At 57.8% G+C, this 18,866-nt stretch overlaps 4 protein-coding genes across 5 annotated transcripts in view; 2 read left to right on the top strand and 2 right to left on the bottom strand.

The window, feature by feature from the left end:
• Positions 1-7,706, bottom strand: part of ELL (elongation factor for RNA polymerase II) — a 55,935-nt gene extending 48,229 nt beyond the window's left edge. The window contains exon 1 of the mRNA XM_052800427.1: positions 7,528-7,706. Coding sequence (XP_052656387.1) covers positions 7,528-7,662 — 135 coding nt within the window. The 5' untranslated portion in view covers positions 7,663-7,706. The remainder of the gene's footprint in view (positions 1-7,527) is intronic.
• Positions 7,707-8,446: 740 nt separating this feature from the next.
• On the bottom strand, positions 8,447-14,672 carry FKBP8 (FKBP prolyl isomerase 8). Its single transcript, XM_052801640.1, is given in 10 exon segments — positions 8,447-9,370; positions 9,969-10,106; positions 12,451-12,528; positions 12,640-12,812; positions 12,885-12,972; positions 12,974-13,103; positions 13,412-13,500; positions 13,674-13,843; positions 14,017-14,304; positions 14,596-14,672. Coding segments are annotated over 9 exon segments (1,227 nt in total). The 5' UTR covers positions 14,291-14,304; positions 14,596-14,672; the 3' UTR covers positions 8,447-9,283.
• A 224-nt stretch (positions 14,673-14,896) lies between these two features.
• Positions 14,897-17,162, top strand: KXD1 (KxDL motif containing 1). Of its 2 annotated transcripts, none has more exons than XM_052801641.1 (5): positions 14,897-15,120; positions 15,464-15,564; positions 15,657-15,809; positions 16,293-16,339; positions 16,727-17,162. In XM_052801641.1, exons 2-5 carry the CDS (start codon positions 15,470-15,472, stop codon positions 16,960-16,962), a joined length of 531 nt encoding a protein of 176 aa, XP_052657601.1. In that variant the 5' UTR covers positions 14,897-15,120; positions 15,464-15,469; the 3' UTR covers positions 16,963-17,162. The 2 variants fall into 2 exon arrangements, with proteins under 2 accessions (XP_052657601.1, XP_052657602.1); XM_052801642.1 differs by lacking the exon at positions 14,897-15,120 and adding an exon at positions 15,131-15,268.
• Positions 17,163-17,678: 516 nt separating this feature from the next.
• UBA52 (ubiquitin A-52 residue ribosomal protein fusion product 1) lies at positions 17,679-18,857 on the top strand. The gene is made up of 5 exons (XM_052801643.1): positions 17,679-17,778; positions 17,993-18,112; positions 18,206-18,292; positions 18,459-18,561; positions 18,686-18,857. The coding sequence occupies exons 2-5, from the start codon at positions 18,010-18,012 to the stop codon at positions 18,777-18,779; spliced, it is 387 nt and encodes a 128-aa protein (XP_052657603.1). The 5' UTR covers positions 17,679-17,778; positions 17,993-18,009; the 3' UTR covers positions 18,780-18,857.
• The last annotated feature ends 9 nt before the right edge of the window (positions 18,858-18,866 follow it).

The following is an 18,866-nucleotide window of genomic DNA, read 5'->3' as shown; positions in this document are numbered from 1 at the left end:
GAAAGATTAAATTAGCGTCTTCCACCTCGGTTGTAGAAAATATGGATCCTTGGGGTGTAGTGATACCGATTGAGCTAGCATTTCTCCCGTCCTGCTGGGCTTTTTGCTAGACTTTTAAGTAACATGTCTGCTCTTGCTCAATAATGACAATTAGCTTAAACTATCCTCACAGCACTGATCCTGTATGAATGAAACTGCCATGGGTGTCAGGTGGCTGCTCTTATCAAAGCACAGCCTATCAGCTAAACTATGCGGGTCTCAAAATATTTGAGCCAGGTGGTCAAGAGGATGTTTGTACTGACGAAATCTAAATACTACAAAGGTTTAAGCAACTAGCTGTTTTTAGGAAGTTTCACAGTACTTGCTAAACCCCACCAGATGCTAACTCAAACCTAAAGCAGAAAGTCTGCGTCTACCATTAAACCCAACTGCATGGTCTGGAACGGGGGCTGAAGCCAGCAGCACAACTCGAGCCTCTCCTCGGAGCGCTATGTGCAGATCGTCCTTCAAGACGCTGGCTCCAGTTTTCTCCCCACAATGACTTGCTTTCCTGCAGAGCAGTATGCCCCAGGACCATGCCCAGAGCCTCCCTAGATCATTGCAGGTTCTGCATATAAGAAAGAGTAACTGGTGGTGGCAGCTGGCCTGAAGAGACTCTGAAGAAAAAAAGTAAAACATCTTGGTTTTCCATGAATGCCTCGAGCTAAAGTATTATTTCCCATGTAACAAAAGCCAAGAAAAGTTCTGCTGTATAGAAGGAGAGCAGAGGGTTAACAGCAGTCAGACTGTACCAGATCAGGGAAGACTCAAGGTGGGTGCAGGTGGGCAGCTAAGTCAAGTCATGCTCACAAGCAGTGACCTCTTTTTGAGTTAAACAAATGCTGGTTTCTTTAAATTAAAAAAGGCACTAGTCCAATGTAAAGAAAGGAGAGACCAAGTGCACGGAGCAGTGTTTTTTCTAGACTGCCTTTTCGTTGGAGCAATGCAAAAAGGATTGGATTTTGGAAGTCTGCTTTCCCAGTGCAGCAGTGATACACACCACCACTCTGCAAACCAACTGCTAAGGGGCTTATCATGCTCTTTATCATACAAATTCTTTTTAAAAAAAAAAAAAACAACAAAACCAACCCAGTCAAAAGGCAATACTAGGTTACCATGGTGTGCAAAAGTTGCCTTATGTACATGGGACGTTTCTAAGCAACACGAGCTACTATAGAAAACTCTTATCAGCAAATCCAAGCTCCTTTCCTGGATAATGCATCTAGGTCAAGCTAAGGCACGTTGAATTTAGAAGCCTAATTTTGGTGATGCCTCCTCTGTATCCACCCTGTATAAAATATTAGCATAGTTCAGGTTATCAGCCTTTTTTTTTTTTCCCATTAGCATTAAGTTCACTCCAGATAATGGTTCCTCCAGAAACAGCATTAACCTTAATTATTCAGAGGTAACTTGATCTCAACCTTCCTGACGTTATGACGCTGAGCTGATGACCACTTCCCCCCCCCCTCAACTTCTCCTCTCATTTCCCAAAACCCAAATAGAGCCAGTGTATTACACAATCACGTTCACAAATGAGGGTATCCAGTACAGGATCCCAGACATATGGTATCTCTTCAAAGTCTACCTAAACCCATGCAGCCACTTCATCCATTCAAATGCATTCTCTTGTGCATTAGCAGCAAAACCACTAAGTCAGCCAAAATGTATTCTTCTCCCAGGGATTAGCTGGCACAAATTAGTACAAGAGTGACGCATGCAGTCTGTGCCTTCCCATTTTTCAACATGCACAAACACCAGGGATTTGGAGACGCTTCACAAGTTTATGCTTACAAGTTACAGGCAGAATGGAGTTTCAACTGTTTGAAATGTGCAAATTGTTTAGGAGATAACAGGTTCATTTACTAACAAGACCTCAAATGCTTTTTCAAACAAAACTTCCCCTCCCTTACCAGTAATAAAGGCTCTTCTGCTATCCCAACAGTCGGCACTATGCAAGTGAACTATTTCAACAGTCACCATCCCTCTGCCAAGCAGCACTATGACAAAAACTAACTAAACAGGACAGAGCACTTCAGACGGGTTCAGAAAAAAACCCTGATGTTGGAGGATCACCCGTAGACTCCACGCTCTGGGAGCTGACTGGCTCACGGCAAGCGCAGGAGCCACTCGAGGCATGACCTGCTGCAGCACACGCTGGCCAGGGAGGAGGTCACTGGGAGATAGACCGCTCTGAAGAAACTCACCTACACACCCTGTTTGATCAAATATGCTTCAGATAGAAGTAAAAAAAAAAAAAATTATAATAGCTTTCCTTTCTCCCTTTGCTGCTGTTTAAGCAGAATAAGAAACCAACTATAGAATATGCTGAAAAGAAGCAAGGGTTTAGTCTTGCTGGGTAATTAATACAATCGCCAGGATCCAGCTGCTAGAGCCATTGGTACGAGTGCCAAAACACTCCACTTATGTACCTTAAAAAAAAATAACCTAGCCTCACAAAAATAAAATCGAAGGGGTTAATCTTCAAGCTTGCTTTCCCCAGCATTGATAGAGAGCAAAGAGTTATTAATGCCCAAATTCAACTCCTCCAATTAATGGTGTCGTATGATCTACTGATAAAAAGCAGATCGCATTTGAAAAAAAAGCACCGTCGGTCACAAGAATTCTGTCACAAACTTTCTATTTTCCCTTGGCACATCACCAATTAGACCTACTTCTGTAGTCTGCTACCACCAGTATAAAAAAAAAAAGCATAATGGGTTTATAATTTGCCACCGAATCCCATAGCAACTGTACGTCACTTTAGATGTAAATTACAGACAATTCTTTCCCATGCAATTTGAAAACTATAGAGATGAATCTATAATTTGAGCAGATCTAAATGGTATATGGTTGAGAGAAAAAGCTACCCTAAATAATTGAAAGGAAACTGCCACAGGCCAAAACATTCCTCATGCACAATGTTAAACGTCTCTTTGTCCCCTTCCTTCAAATGGGAGGTGCCACATTCAGGTCAACATTAAGAACATTTAGCAGGAGTTTAGCAGTTCAGTATGTTCTGCATATCCTGTCCCATTTTTGCTGATTGCTAGGAGATGTACGTGTACAATGAGCTTCCTTTCCAGCCAGCCTCCTCTGATTCATTTAGTCATGTCACCGACTCATGTTCCTGATGTCGTAATAGCTTCAATTTTGACGGACTACAGCATCAGTGAATTAATAGCACAGGAAAAAACAGGTTACAGGAAAGAAGGAATGATGCAAAACGCTTTAAGATAATTCAATGAATTTTGATTCGAAAGCCGGATTGTTCTTCTCCTCCTGACACCTGCAAGCAGCTTTCAATTCCCAAGTCAGCATGAATACGCATTACCCTAAAGACCCTGTAATGACAGCAGGAGCCTTCATTTTGTATTTTGTGCTTTAAACACAGCAAGATGAAGGCATCTGTAACAACCTGCTCTAAAAGAAAGTCTGAAAAAGTTCTTTTAATAAGCGGTGACTACAAGGGGTCGGTTTAACCCTAACCTTTGAGAAATAACTTCTGTCACGGTCGGTTTAAGACGAGCAGAGAAGGCATGGGGAAGATGACTTGGGAAGCCACGTCTGTCAGATGACGGTTCCAAAAATCAGTTCAGCTAGTAGAGCACAGGGGCAACGTGCTTCGGTTATCTCAGCTTAGCCCCCAATAAATATTTGTGCACCTGCCAAAGTTCACCACTGAATCAAATGGTGGCTTTTAGTTCAAAAATACTCCGTGTAGCAGGTACAACAGGAGCAGGAGGCACTGTTCAGCTGCTGCATCATGCACTGACCTAAGCGGGGATGTTACAATGCTCCTTACATCCTCCTAAAATCACGAGGCCACCATGCAAGCCAGGACTATGGCTGGCAGCTTAGTTGAGCCTGGCCTCCATCAGCTACAGTTAGGTCAACACATTAGCTACAGATAATAGAGAAGGTGTGCAACTGCAGTCACGTCGTTTGTTATTGAAAGACGATCCATCACCCAAGCTCACTAGTACCACTCCTCAAGCCACAAAGAGAGTTTTTAAATAAATACGTGAAAGTCAGGAAATTCCCAGGTAAGAGTTCCAGGAGCAGCCCTAACACTGTTTACATGCCGTCGGCACCTACACCACAACTGCGTGAGGAGATGCACCTACTGCCAAGTGACATTTGGGTCTCCCATGTAGCACTTTAAATCGTGCACTGAGATTTCTACTTGCCCACAAACCCCCACGACGTTGCTAAAAAATACGGGCGTGAAAAGCGAAGGATGAACGCCATGGACAGAGACATATCTAGGTGTATTAGGCGAGGACAGACACAACATCTTGCCATCAAGCATGGAGGACAGGGTCCAGGATAAAGAATGAAAGAGGAAAACAAGGCAGGGGCATGAGGAGTTCCCTTGTACCTCGACATGGGCAGCAAGAAAGCTGGAGGCAGACCAGAAGAGATGAGGAAAAGTCATGCCCTGCTTTTTTGGGGGGGGGGGGGTGGGAGGGCCTAAACAGAGCCTGTACACACACCCAAAGGGAACACAGAAAACTGCAAGCTAATATAGAATTACACTTCTTGGAGAACCAAGAGTTGTTTTAGGCTAACACACCAGACCAGCTCCATTTCATCAGTGGACAAATTGACTTGGGACTCATTTTCCACCGCTCAGCCTTCAGCTGCGGAGCTCAGCAGTCAGCGCTCAGGGTTTCACAACTGTGTGGAAGCAGTTTCAGGGGCAGCAAGTTTCACAAGGAGCAGACAAGCGACATCTTAAAGTGTCCCCTATGAAGCCAGTGTTATTTTAAGACTTTTATGTCTTTCAGGTGAGCAGACCCCCCCAGCTACGGGAGAAAGAAACCCTTTTAAGGACCACAAGGAGCCGGCAGCCCTGTGACCTGGACCTCTTCAGCAGCAGCTCCACATTCTCTGTACCTGATACAGAAACAGCTTGCTGAAACACAGAGTTGGGCATCAATATGCAGACCCGTGACCATTTTCTTCACCAAGACACAGACAATTTAGCAGAGCGCCAAGCGGGAGAGACTCAAGACGACAAATATCTGTTTCCCCATAGTGCTGCTGCCTGATCCACACACGGTACAGCTCTACACCAAGAACGCAACTGCTCTGGCACAAGGGACACTGAAAACAAATGGCAGCTCGCCCAGCTGGGTGATCATTTTTGGATTATGTAATCCCAATACATTATTATTAGACCAAGAACAAACTCAAGCAAGCAACTGAAGACATTACCCTGCCTGTTCTGGCAAAGAGACAGAGTCTTGTCGCAGAAATTGCACCGACGTGCTATCCCGGTGCATAAAACAGGTCAGACTGCACACATGTTGGACTTCAGGTAACACAAACAACAGTATTGGATTCCAGGCCACTATACATATTACACAACACTGTCGTCAGTTATACCACATTTAAAACCAAACTGAGCAGAAGAAGCCTTAGCAAATTTTTTCCATTTACCTACTGCAGACCAAAATTAAATCAGAGCCTAGACTGGACAAACACACGCTCCGAAGGTGTGTTATAAAGTCGCTTCTTGGCATCGCCATAGCCGAGCATTTCAGAGGAAGCAGAGACGTTCAACAAGCTGGAGAAACTGTTTATAGAACAAATGCAGAATGAGCATATGTGTTTAATAGCCCACTAATTGTTGCGTTATTCACTATACAAACAAGCGAGCTCTTCTGCCCTTATCCTTTCCTGCCCATTTAATCACCAGTAGCCTTTGACTATTTCTCTTTTGGGTGGCGGTGAAGGAAGCAAAGTTCATTAGTGGCCGATGGCCACCAAACAATCTAGAGACCAGACTTCATTTAGAAAATAAACACCACTATTCATGTGTGACACGGACTCAGAATAGCTTCCCAAAATATTTAACACAGCTGCCTGTAGTCTTCCTACTCTCCCTCCCCCAAAAGAAAAGGCTTTCCTAATATATAGGAAAGCATTTCTTTGGATTTTTTTTTTCTTTTTCAGAGGAAAAAAAGCTAATAACTCAATCTATCCAAGGCACTTATTGCTACTAACTTCTCATAATGCTGATAAACAGTCATTAAAAAATAAGTTGATAAACCCTGGTACAGTAATTACCTTCGTCCTCATACAGAAATTGCCCAATTCAGTGATGTGATGTAACCAACACCCTAAATTAAAAATAGTGTTGTGACAACATATGGTTTATCCTACAGAAGCTGGCAGGCAGGACGCTCCTAATGACAAACGGGTTAGGTTCCCAGCTTCCCCAGCTCGCTGGCAAGGTGAGGAGACAGATATGCTCTTTGTAGGATCAGAGGCGTAAGAAAAAAAAATAAAATTACAATAAAAAAAGACAGCTTTTAATCCCTCTCCTGTCCATCCTAACGACAGATGTCAAGTATTGCCATTATTCTTTATTTACATGACTAATAAGCTCTCTGGATGCATTTCAAGGAAACATCTCAGAAAAGACAATCTGGAAATTTCAAAATACAGCCCCAGCCTGAACCCGCCTCCCCTCAGGGAGGAGAGCACCGGGCTGGGGGGGAACAAGCAGACACACGAGGGTGGCACCGAGGAAGGGACCCCCCCCCCCGCAATCCGCGATGCCAGCAGCGGGGGTGGACCCACCCTGCCGCCCCCGCGACACGTCCCCGGGGTGAGACCGGCCCCCCCCGGGCCCTGGAAACCCACGTCACGTTCACGGGGGGGGGGTAGACCGCACCCTCCCACACGGTCACCGGGTGGGGGGGGCACTAACGTTCCTCGCCCTCCCCCCCCCCAGCCACTTACCGGGGGGGGGGGGGTGTGAAGGCGGTTTCCAGTCACCTACCGGTAGGGACACCGAGAGCCCACCCCCGCCCCCCGGTATCTACCGGGGGGTGGCACCGAGACCTCGGCCCCCGGGTCTCCCAGTCACCCACCGGGGGGGGGACGACACACTGTGGTCCCCCCAACATTTACCGTGGGGTTACACCGACACCTCCCGGTCCCCCTCAAGCACTTACCGGAGGATCGTGACCCCTCCCCGGTCATCTACCGGGGGGGGCCCCACAGAGACCCCTCAAACACCAACGCGGGGGTGGGGGGGAACCGGAGTACCCCCGGGGCGTTACCGGTGGGGCACAGCGACCCCCCTCCGGTCTCCCTCACGTACCTGACCGTGGGATCGCCCCCCCCACACCCCCCCCACATTTCCCCAGTCAGTCACACAAAACGGGGGACCCGGGAGCCCCCCGCACCTCCTCAGTCTCTCACCGGGGAAGGCCTCACACCGAGCCCCCCCCCCCCCATTTCTCCGGCCATCCGCCGGGGTCCGCCCCCCGCCACACACCCCACAGCAGCAGGACCGGTCCCGTCGTCCCCCCCCCGCCCCACTCCGTGAGGAAGCCTTCCCCCCCCCCCCCCCCCCCAACGACGCCGGTGCCAACCCCGCCGGTGCCGCCCGCGGGGCTCCGTCCAAGGGCCTCGTGGCGACCGCCCTCCCGCCGCGGTGGCCGTGCCCACCGCCCCACGCCCCGCCGCCCCTACCTTACAGGCCTGGTAGCTCTCGAAGGCGCGCAGGGCGCTCTCCGTGAGCTTGACGTGGAAGACGGAGACGCGGGTGCCGCGGCCGAGGCGACCGCAGGACAGCCCGTACCCGCGCTCCGCCTGCAGCGCCGCCATCTTGGGACCGTCTCCCCCTCCGCGCCTGGGCCGCCGGGGCCTCCCGCCGCCGCCACGCCCCCCTTATGTATTATTTATCAGCCGTCCGGCCGCCGCTCCGCCAACCCCGCCCACCCGGGTTGCCTGTTGCTGGGGCGAGGAGGTGGGCAGCCCGCGCTCCCATTGGCCAGATCACGCCGGCCGCCGCGTCGGATTTGCGAGATGGGAAGAGGAGGCGGGGATATGTAAAAGAAGGCCGCGGGGCATGACGGGGAGGGTCGTTTGGTGCAGCCCTCCAGCCTTGGAGGACCCCCGGGGGCGGCGGGCGGGCATCCCCCGTCTCCCGGGCATAACCCCCCCCGGGCACGGCTTGGGGGCCCGGGCTTCCCCCCCCCCGCCCCAGGCAGGGCCTGTAGGCTCAGGCCTCCCCCAGGGCATCCCCCTCCCCACCCGCAAGCAGGGCCCTTAGGCCCCAGGTTCCATGTCGTGTGTGTGTGTCCCCCCCCCCAGGCCCAGCAGGGTCTGGGGTCACCCCGGGGTGCAGCTCCGTGCTCTCCAAAGCCAAGTAACCCCAGCCAGGGAGCATCTCCCCTCACAGAGGTCACTCCTTCCTGCCACAGCTGCAGCAAAGCTGTGCAGGGTCTGTAAAAATCCCCCACCCCACCCCTCTTGTGTCCCCCCCCAAGTTAAACAGCAGCTCCCAGCCCTCGCTGCAGCCACAGTGTGGCAAGAAGGGGGGAGAGCAGAGAGCACCATTCCTCCCCTTACCCCCCAGGTCCTCACTGGCACTGAAGAGGCCCAGGCGTGAAGGAATTGTCCTTTATTTGGGAAGTTCACAGTCGGTTTGGGGTGGGAGGACAGTGCTACAACCCCCCCCCCTCCGTGAGCAGAGCTGAGACCGAGACAGCGGCAGACCCTGGGGGACGACCCCGGGCTGGAGAGAGCTGCAGGGCAAAAAGGGACCCCCAAAAGCTTGGACCTACAAGAGACAGCCTGGAAAGGAGGACTCCGGCGCTCCGCTCCCACCGCAGGTTTCTTTGGCTTCCTTTGGACATTGCACGCTCTGGGGAAGTGCCGAGGAGGGGAGCGGGCACCTGTGGGAGCGCTGAGCCGCCGGCAGCCCCCCAGGACACAGGGAATCTCGCTGCACATGCCCCTGGGTACGTTTGCACCGCTTCCCTTCCAGTAGCTGGGCCCAGCCAGAGAAATCACCGTGCCAGTTCATACCCACGCAGCTTCCTTCCACGTGCCTCCCCCTGCCCGTCTCACCATGTCGGCAGGACCATGGCGCCTGCTGGGGCTCACCGGGCTGGGGACAGCCACGGCATACTGGTGTGCAGGTGCTCCCGCTCCCCCCGACACACTCGGGGCTGGGGGCTGAGCCCCTAATTGCCGGGAGGGTGCTCGGGGGTCTCTGCTCTGCCTGCGGCTCCGTCCCTGCAGCTGCATCCCGCCTGCGCCGGGAGGGATACGGGGGGACATCAAGGAGGGGGATCCGGCACCTCCGGCAGAGAAAGCATCCGTGTTTCTGCAACTTTGAGTCCGCGGGAAGGGGTCAGCGGAGCCCCAGGGTAGCCCCTTGGCAGGAGAGAGGCACGTCCCGGTGCAGGTCCTGTGCCGCAGGGCCGCCCCGCCGCCATCCTTAGTTCCTCGCCGCGATGACCACGGACAAGGCCACGCCGCCGAGCGCGATGGCTGTTGCACCGAAGAGCCACTTCCAGGGGATGGACTAAGGAGGAGAGACCGGCAAGGTGACGGGACACGCGCGGTGTGCCGCTAGCCCCCGCCGACAGCAGGGACGTGGAGCCCTGCCTGCGCTGGCCGGTGGCCACGGGGCAGCATTGAGCTCCCAATGTGCATCCGAGATAACACAGCCCAAAAAGGGCAAGTGCGGCTTCGGCTCTGCCCAGCGCGTGGCCGGCACGTCGGCGGGGACAACATGTGCCGCCGGCAGCCCAGCTGACAGGGCTTTCCACCGGCAAAGCCAGCGGGCTCCTGAGTGCGGCAGCTGGGAGCAAAGTCCAAACCCTCCAGCTGGCATCGCCGGGACCCGGCGGACAGAGCCAGGAGCACAGCCGCAGCTATCGGCGTGTTCCTGGCAAGGCTGCTGGAGCGTGGGCCTCCAGCTCCCGGCAGGCTTGCTGCCCTGACACGGCCCACCCCGTGGGTCACACCAGCACCCCCCTGGCCTGGGAGCAGGACTGCGTCGACCCCCAGGGACCTGGGGGACACCAACATGTCCCCAGTGCCCAGCCCAGCACTCCCCACTCCAGGGGTGACCCCCACCTGCTCTGCCACCCCCCCGGCAGGTCAGCACCAGCCCTTACCCAGGGCAGCTTGTCTTTGCACTTTCCTGGGGTGCCGGCGGCGCTGGGATTCCCGAGCATCTTCCTGTACATCTCCGTCTCCACGTTCTTCTGGTCCACGTGCTTCTTCACCAGCTTGGAGAGCTCGGCGTGGATGGTCTGGGGAGGAGAGCAGAGCGCTGCGGTTATCAGCCCCGCACCATCCCTGCAGTGCAGGGGAAGGGACGGGGACTGCAGTGCCACCACCAGCAGGTCCGACCACCCCAGGGCCGTGCAGGAGCTTTGTAGAACAGCTTAGAAGCAGCCGGGGGGCCTGATGGCCTGATCCTGCCCTGCTCTCCTGCACTGAGGGGCTGCACCAGGCTGGCATCGGACACCCAGGATGGATGCCCTGCGGGTCTGAGTGCCCCTCTGTCCTTTCTGGCCACCCAAGCTGTCCCCAACCTGGCAGCGGGGATCAGAGCCCAGGGCTGATGCCAGACATTGGGAAAAGGATTTTATCCTTTAATCGAGACAGAAAAGTGTCTGCCTTCAGGACACACATGCCCAAGCTCTCCCACTTTTCTGTCTGGAAGCAAGCTGGGAAAGCGGGCTTAAACTCAGCCTGGTCTGAAGCAGGATTGCAGCAAGACCCAGGAGCGTGTTGGTACCTGCCCGGCTGTGCCGAGCGGCAGCGATGGCTGGGGCTGAAGGGAGTGCTGCGGTAGAAAGCTCTGCGTCCTGCGCAGAGCTCACAGGCTCCCAAAAAAGCAGCAACAAGCGCCAGCGAGCCGAGCACGGCACCGCCAGCCATTGCCTGAGCCCTCAGTGGCAAGAAGGACGTCGCGGTGGCCTCGGTGGTGCAGCCGTCCACTGCCACGGCCGTGCTGTGCCCTCTGCTGGGGACGCCACGCTCCGGGCGGCTCCGACGCCTCCCCGAAACACCGGTACCGTCACCGGCGACCCACACCGGCTCTGGCCCACGTCGGCTCACCCGGAGACTGGCCAGGGCTTCACCAGACCATGCCACGCTCGGCACCACTGCCTTGAACGTGAAACTTTGGATGTCTTTGGACGGTGCAAAGCAGCAAAGCGCCTGCAGGCACCCCCGAGCTCACCGGGGCTGGCAGGTTGGCGTAGGACAAATGTTGGCATCCCCCCACTGCTCCCAGAACGTGCATTTCCAAGGGGTCAGGAGAAGGAAGCCCAGCAGCTGATGGTCTGTTATGGCCAAAAAGTGCCGACAGCCCCAGAGAACCAGGTTTCCTCATCCGAGGCAGGTGGAGCCGAGCATTTCTTGAGTCTGTTTTCACCACCAGTAGCCATAGCCCGTGACTCACCGACGCGTGTTTAACGCTGCCGTCTGGAGCGGCACGGCCACTTCCCTAGGAGTCCCGGCAGCCAGCCGGAGAGGCCAGTCATTTGCTGTACTTGTGGTTTCACTGGTAACGTCACTGCTGGGCATTTTGATTTTTCACCCCTCTCCAATTAAAAGCTTCATCCGAATGGGCTGGCGAGCAGCCGCCCTGCCAACAGTGGTGTGCTAGAGACACACGGGGGGGCTGCTCCCAGTGCTGCCAGCAACGCTTGTGCTGCTCACTCACCACGGTTGCCCACCCTAACCTTGCGGGGAAGCGAAGAGTTTGAGATCTTGCTCATCCCTCCCCATGGCTGATCTCAGACCACAGGCTCTGTGGGTGCTGCGGGGCCACCAAGCACCTGCTTTCAGTGCCCCATCCCACCTGTGACCTTCAGGCACCAGGTCACGACACAAATCATGTCAGTCTGGTGAAATTCCCAGAAAAGAGGTGGATAAAACAACAGACCCAGTCAAGGACTAAAACCCACCTGTAGAACCAAGCCCTCCACCTTGACCCCACGCAGGCAGCACCTCCCTGCCTCTCCCCTCAGCTCGCCCAGGCTCGCTCCTGCTGGGGCCATTTCCTGGTGCTGGGTTTTGATTTCTCCCCAGGCTCTGGTCCTGCAGCTGATCATTAACCAACAGGAAATTCCTGACCCAGAGCTCGCCCTGGGCCGGGCGCTGGACCGAGGTCTGGGCTGCTCCTGCCGCCCAGTGAATCACGCTCTGGGCTGCTGAGTGAGTCTGCGGGGACTTGGCTCTGCTCCACTTCCAGCAGCCATGGCACAAGCCGCTGGAGGCACCCGGGGAAGCTAGAGCAGCCAGGACCACACACACAGAATCACTGAAGCAGGGATGCGTTGGCAGGGAGTCCTGCCACCGCAAGGACCAAAGGGCAAAGAGGGAGTCTCGCAACACGGAGATAAGGGACCCACCAGCCCAGCAAAGCTCAGACGTTGCACCATGGGATGCATCACCCCACGGCGGCCCAGGCCCTGAGAGGGCTATTTCCAGCCTCCCTTCACGAAGGAAGCTGGGAACAGCTACGGGAGGCTTCAGCCTTCCACAGGGGACACCAAGGTTCGCAGGGACATGGACAAGAGGAGAGCGTCCTGCAGACACCCAGCTTTGCAGGATCACCAGCAGCACACAACAGCAGCTTACCTTGTTTGAAGGCTCCAGCTTCAGCGCTGCCTTTAAGATGGGGATGGCCTCTCTGTATTCACCCTGCTGAGCCAGGACCTGGAAGGCAAGATACAGATTGAGCAGGGCAGCTAAGGTCTGTCCCTCGGTCCTGCCCTCCGTCACGCTGTGGAGAAGGGACGGCAGCGCCTGCCGCGTGCTCGGCCTCACCTTGCCCTTTCGGAAGAGAGCCTTGATGTTCCCCGGCTGGTGCTCCAGGACGAGGTTACAGGACTTGAGGGCCGCCTCGTAATGGTCCAATTTAAGCTGAGAGGCTGCCAGGTTGTTGAGACATTTCACCTTCACATCCAGCAGCTCAGCCTCCTCATCTGGGCTGAAGTCAACTACAAAGACCCCAGAGCCAGGTTACAGCAGGAAGAGAGCCCCGGTGGCCCTCGCTGGGTGGGAGCAAGTACCTTTCGAGCTTGAGCTGATAATCTTGAGGGCGATGTCGTAGGAGTTGATGGCCAGCACATAATCTGCCTGCTGGTAGAAGAAGTTGCCCGCGCTCCCGCTTGCGGTTGGCCAGCTCTATCTTCTCCTTCCCGCTGAGCAGTTCCAGGTCCGGTGCGTCCTGAGCCGCCAGCAGCTCCACCTCCAGGGTGAGGGCCGCGTTGGGTGGGATGTCAGGGCTCCTGCGCAGAGGGGCACAAAGCCATGGCACCGTTGCCACCTCCGCCAGTCCCACCAGCCACTGGGCCACATAGATTTAGCACCGTGGTCCAGAAATCAAGAGCCACAGAGGCTCCCCGGGACAAGGCGGGATGTAGATCGTTCCCCCCAGGCAGGGCACGCTGCCATCGCCTGCATGTGGCAAACAAGCCTGGTCTCCCTGCCCACGAAGCTGTGGCTGGCTGGCTGGGCTGTCACCGGGAGCGCAGGGGACAGCTTTCACAGCCCTGTTTTGGGCCATCTCGCTCCACCCCATGCCCTCCCCACTCACCTGCCCTGAGCGCCATAGCAATACTTTGCATCTGCCACAATCAAAGCCGTCTCCCCCATTTCCAGGAGCTGCACGCACAGGTCCAGAGCCTGCAGGGAACAACATCGTGGGGAGGGAGCAAGAGCAGAGGGGCCGCTTCCAACCCACAAACGGGGATATTGTCGACCCCAAACCCTCCCCATGCCCCCCGAGGTGAGGTCCCGCTCCACAGGGGGAAAACAAGGCAGCGATAAAGCTGGGCAAGCTTTCTCCCAGCCCTGACCTGCAAGACGTCACAGTCCCCGAGCGTGAAGGTGAGGGCAGGGTTCTCCTCCACCACGCTGCCATCCTCCAGCGTGGCCTTCAGGCGGACGGTCACGTCCTGGCCCTTACGGGGACGGGTGTCCACCCCCTGGCCCGGCACCAGCGTCTTCTTCTTGAGCAAGCCGCTCCCTGGGTGAGGAGAAGCCGGAGGCATGTCAGCCCATAGCGGAGAAGAAAAAACCCGATTCCCACCACCCCGCTCTGACTCCTCGCCAGCCTTCATGGCACAGGGAGCACCGGCAGAGCCACGGGGAAACCTGTGAGGCCCCACAAACCCAGTGCCCTCCTGTCCGGGCTCTCACCCAAAACATCAATCCACTCCTGGGGGTCCTCAGCCACCTCGCCCCGTCCCTGCTCCGAGGGCTGGGTGTCCTCCCGCGGCGGGGCCGGTGGCCTGCCCACGTCCTCCAGCGGGGGCAGCTCGCTCAGGTCCTCCTCCTCCTCCTCCTCCTCTTCCAGGACCTCAAAATCCTCCGCCGTGTCCAGCTGAGCGGCGTCGGCCGTTGGTGACGGCTCGGTGCCGGTCCCTGCCCGGTCCGGGGAACCGTTCCTCGGTTCCTCCCCGCTGGAGGCCATCGCGGCGGAGCAACCTGGAGGGAGGAGAGAGAACCGGGATCGGGCCTGCGCTTACCGGGAACGGAGCGGGGGGGGGAAACGGGAACGCGGCCGCCAGCCCGGACAGCGCCGGGGCCCTCCGGGGGGGGGGGGGATGGGGGACACCGGCAGCCCCGGGGAAGAAACAGGCCCCGGGGGGGGGGGGGGGGGGGAGACCGGGAGGGGGAAAGACGCGGCCCCGGCCCGTTGCCGGTACCGGGAGGGGCCGCCCCGCCCACCGCCACGTGCCTTCCCGCCGCCCGCGGTGGGGGGGAACCCCACGTCACCGTCACCGTCACGCGCCGGGACTCCCCCTAGCAACGGCCGCCGCGCGCCCCCCCCCCCCCCGCCGTTCCCACCTGGCCCCGCGAACCCGCGGCCGCCGGCCCCGCCCCGCCGCTCCTATTGGACAGGCACCGCCCACAGCTCTGACGCCATTGGGTGGTGAGAATGCTCGTCAGGCGAAGCGCCGGACGGGGCTCGGCGCTGTCTTAAAGGGGCCGTGCGGACTGGGGAGGGAAGGGGGAGGGTGTCCGCCGCTGGGCCATGGCGCGGGGGCCCGTGTGTGCCCGGGGTGCGGTACGGGGGGGGTCTCGGCACCGGGGGGGTCCCGGCCTCTCTCCCTCCGCCAGCCACCACTACTTCCGGCTCGGCACCGTGACGCAAGGGCGAGCTGACGCCGCAGGGTCGCGCTCGACGTGACCTCGCACCCGGAAGCGAGGCGCGGCTGCCGGTGTCTACCCCCCCCCCCCCCCCGCCCCGGTACCGTTCCCGTTCACCGTCATGTGAAGCGGCGGGACGGGTTCCTCCAGGTGCGCGGGTGCTGCCGGCGGGAGGCTCCGGGGTCACCGGGAGTAGGCCCAGGCCCGCGTTCCCCCCGAGGGAGCCCGGTACCGGGAGGGACAGCTACCGGGGCCGGGGGGCGGCGGGCGGGCAGGGGATCCCCGTTACCGGCGTCGGGTACGTGTGGGGCTGCCCCGGGAGCGGGCATGGTGGCGGGGATGGGGAGGGTAGCTCCAGTACTGGCAGCATGGCAGGGCGGAGGGGGCTCCGTTACCGGGGACAGGGAGGGGGGTAACTCCGTTACCGGTCCTGGGGGCGCGGGAAGCTCCCACCCGCCCCCCCGGTTTAAGCCGCCCCCCCGCGGTCCCACAGGCGGCGATGGAGCCCACGGCCTCGCAGGTGTTCTGCGGACGAGTGCTGGGCATGGTCAACGCCGAGGACGTCAACGCCATCATCCTGGCCCAGAAAAACATGTGAGTCCCCGGGGGGGAACCGGCCCGCGGGGACCCCGGTACCGGAAACCTGCCGGGATCTTTGCCGAGCTCCGTCTGCTTCCCCCACGTAGGTTGGATCGATTTGAGAAGACTAACGAGATGTTGCTCAACTTCAACAACCTCTCCAGCGTCCGCATGCAGCAGATGAACGAGCGTTTCCTCCACCACACCAAAACGCTGGTGGAAATGAAGAAGGATCTCGACAGCATCTTCCGGAGGATCCGGTGGGCAACAGGAATGGGAACAGGGACGGGAACGTCACTGCTGGCGGGGAGGGAGAGAGCGTGGAGAACGCAGGGTGGTTCGTCGAGGTCTAGGTGGGTTGCGGGGGTGTTAAAGCGGGACACAAGTGGGAGCTCGGGGCGGTCTTGAACATAAAAATAGTTGGAGAGGGGGAAAGCGTGCAGCCGAGCGACGCGTGGACGCAGCGGGAGAGGAACCGCCGAGACCGGAGCTTTAGGATTCCTCGATTCTGCTCCAGCTGGGATGGGACGCGGCGCTGCCACCACTCGGGACGGTTACAAAACCGCTGCACTCGGAGAAACGCCCGAGGGGGTGACAGGGAGGGAGCCCCTCGGGTCCAAGGAAACCACTGGGATTCCTTTACGTTGTCCGTAAAGGCCGGAGAGCGGAGGGAGCCAGCCGGGCAGTTCAGCTCTGGATCTATCAGCTTCCCCGGGGACTTAGTTCGCTCTCTCCTCTCCTAGGACGCTGAAAGGGAAGCTGGCGAAGCAGTACCCGGAGGCTTTCAGCAGTGAGTGCTTCCTGCCGATGCGCGGATTTTCCGTCGGGTTTTCTTCCCGTGCAAAAAGTCCCTTTTCCTAAGAATGCCCGAGGCAGCTCTCGGGAGTCGGGAGGAGGCAACGAGACATCCCAGCGTGCGGCAGCGCGTGGCTGCTGTGCTAAAAGCCTGGAAAGCTTCTTGATTATATTAAATGCGGTCGCAAGAAGTTACAAATGGGTGCTAATTTACGTGGTATTGTTTTTTTTTATTGATTACTGCTACAAGCAGATGAAATTTAGAATTAATAATTAGCAAATTGTTCTGCCGGGGCATCTCTCGTAGCCAGTGCCGCACCGGCAGCGCTTCGTCTCGTGCGGGCCGCAGTGGCAAAACTAATATTTGCGTCTTCCCTTCCAGACATCCACGAATCTCCCATCCTAGAAGACGACGACGACTTCGACCCTGTCCCAAAAAGCACGACGACCACCATCGCTACCTCTGAGCAGAGCACGGAGTCCTGCGACACCAGCCCTGACATCATCTCTCCCACAATGAGTCAGGATTTTGAGGATTTATCCCAAGGCCAGTACGATTTACCAGCCGTCAACGGACAGAGTCTCACAGACGAGGACATGGCCAACGACCTGGACTAGCCGCGCGGGTCCTGCGCCGCTGCCTGCCCGCCCCCAGAGAACTTTCTATCCTGTATTTATATCGGTGTGTTTCTTTTTTCGGGAAGAGGGAAGCGATGGCCGAGCGAAGAAGGCTGCCCTTCTGCCTCTAAACTGCCACCGCAGTGTAAACCCCGCGACTCGCCTCGGGGTAAATAAGTAAAACGTGGGTTTGAAACACCTCTTGTCCTTCCTCATTTGTGTTGTCAGGAGAGCGGCAAAGCCCCCCACCCCCTTCAGTGCGGGTTTTGGGGCAGAAGAGCCGGTTTGGGGACACTGGGGTGGTTTTTTTTTTTCTTATGGGATGTTGTCTTTGAGCCGGTGCTCCGGCTTTCCTATGGCTCTCTCCGTGCTGCTAATGCACTCCCCGCCGCCTTTCCCGCCTGAGGGAAAAACCTCAGCCGGCTTTCCCTTGGGGTTCTCCCCTAGCCCCGTTTCGCCCCTCAGCCCGGGGCTGCCTGTCAGCCGGTTCCCTCGCCGGCTCCTCACGTTGTCCCGGGGATGGAGAGGGGGGGAGCGACCTGGGCTTTTCCCGGCCTACTCCTGCCTGCCGTGGGGCCGGTCCCGAGGCCGTGGGGTCGGTCCCGGGGCCGTGGGCCCGTACCAGGCCCTACCGACACCCGGCCTGTGGTAACGGGAGGTGGCGGAGAGCTCTGGCGCATGCGCAGTGCGAGGTGCGCAAGGGGGAGGAAGGGGCGGAGGCGATGACGCGCCGGTTGTGACGTAGTGATGGGCGGGTTCCGGTTCCGCTTGTCTCTCTTTTTTTTTTTTTTTCCACCTTCAGCAACGAGGCGGCGGGTGCGCGCGGTGCCGGGCCTGGATCCCGGGAAGGGGGGGGCTGGATCCCGGGGAGGGGGCTGGAAAAGGGGTTTGGGAGTGGGAATGGGGGACCGGGAGCGGGAATGGCGGCGGCGGGGCCCTGTTTGAGGGGGCTTGGGGGGGGGGGGGAAACGGCCACCGGGGCCTTCCCTCAGGGCCCGACCGGGGTTAACGAGGCCGCCGCTCTCCGTAGACGTGAACGGTGCCAAGATGCAGATTTTTGTCAAGACGCTGACGGGTAAAACCATCACCCTGGAGGTGGAGCCCAACGACACGATCGAGAACGTCAAGGCCAAGATCCAGGATAAGGAAGGTACCGGCAGGAACGGGGAGGCGGCGGCGGGGGGGGGAACGGGGCAGCTCCCGCCGCGCCGTTCTCTCCACCTTGATGGTTTCTCTCTCGCAGGGATCCCCCCTGACCAGCAGCGGCTGATCTTCGCGGGCAAGCAGCTGGAGGATGGCCGTACTCTCGCCGACTACAACATCCAGAAAGGTACGGATTCCGGGCTTTTGGGGTTGGATTTGGGTTTTTTTGGGGGGGGGGGGGGGAGGGGGGTGTACCGAGACTGGTTTGGGGTTTTTTTGGGGGCGGGAAGGGAGGGTCCTGGCTGCTCCCCAGCAGTCCCTAGCCTCGCCATGATGTTTGTTTCTTCTTTCAGAGTCCACCCTGCACCTGGTGCTGCGCCTGCGGGGGGGCATCATCGAGCCCTCCCTCCGCCAGCTCGCCCAAAAGTACAACTGCGACAAAATGATCTGCCGCAAGTACGTCCCAGCCCTCCCCCCCCACCCTCCCCGACTACCCCCCCGGCGGTGTGGGGACCCTTCTCCCAGTCCCCTTTCCCGGGGAAACGGGGGCTTTTGGTGACGTGTGCTGTCCCCCCCCCAGGTGCTACGCCCGCCTGCACCCCCGTGCCGTCAACTGCCGCAAGAAGAAGTGCGGACACACCAACAACCTCCGCCCCAAGAAGAAGGTCAAGTAGAGCAGCAGACGGCAGCCCTGCCTGCACCCCTGCCTGCACCCCTGCCTGCACCCTTCCAATAAAGCATCACAGCGTTCACGCCGGTCC

The sequence above is a fragment of the Harpia harpyja genome, chromosome 11 (genome assembly GCF_026419915.1).
Source record: "Harpia harpyja isolate bHarHar1 chromosome 11, bHarHar1 primary haplotype, whole genome shotgun sequence".
NCBI lineage: Eukaryota > Metazoa > Chordata > Aves > Accipitriformes > Accipitridae > Harpia > Harpia harpyja.
This window is presented reverse-complemented; position numbering and strand designations above follow the sequence as displayed.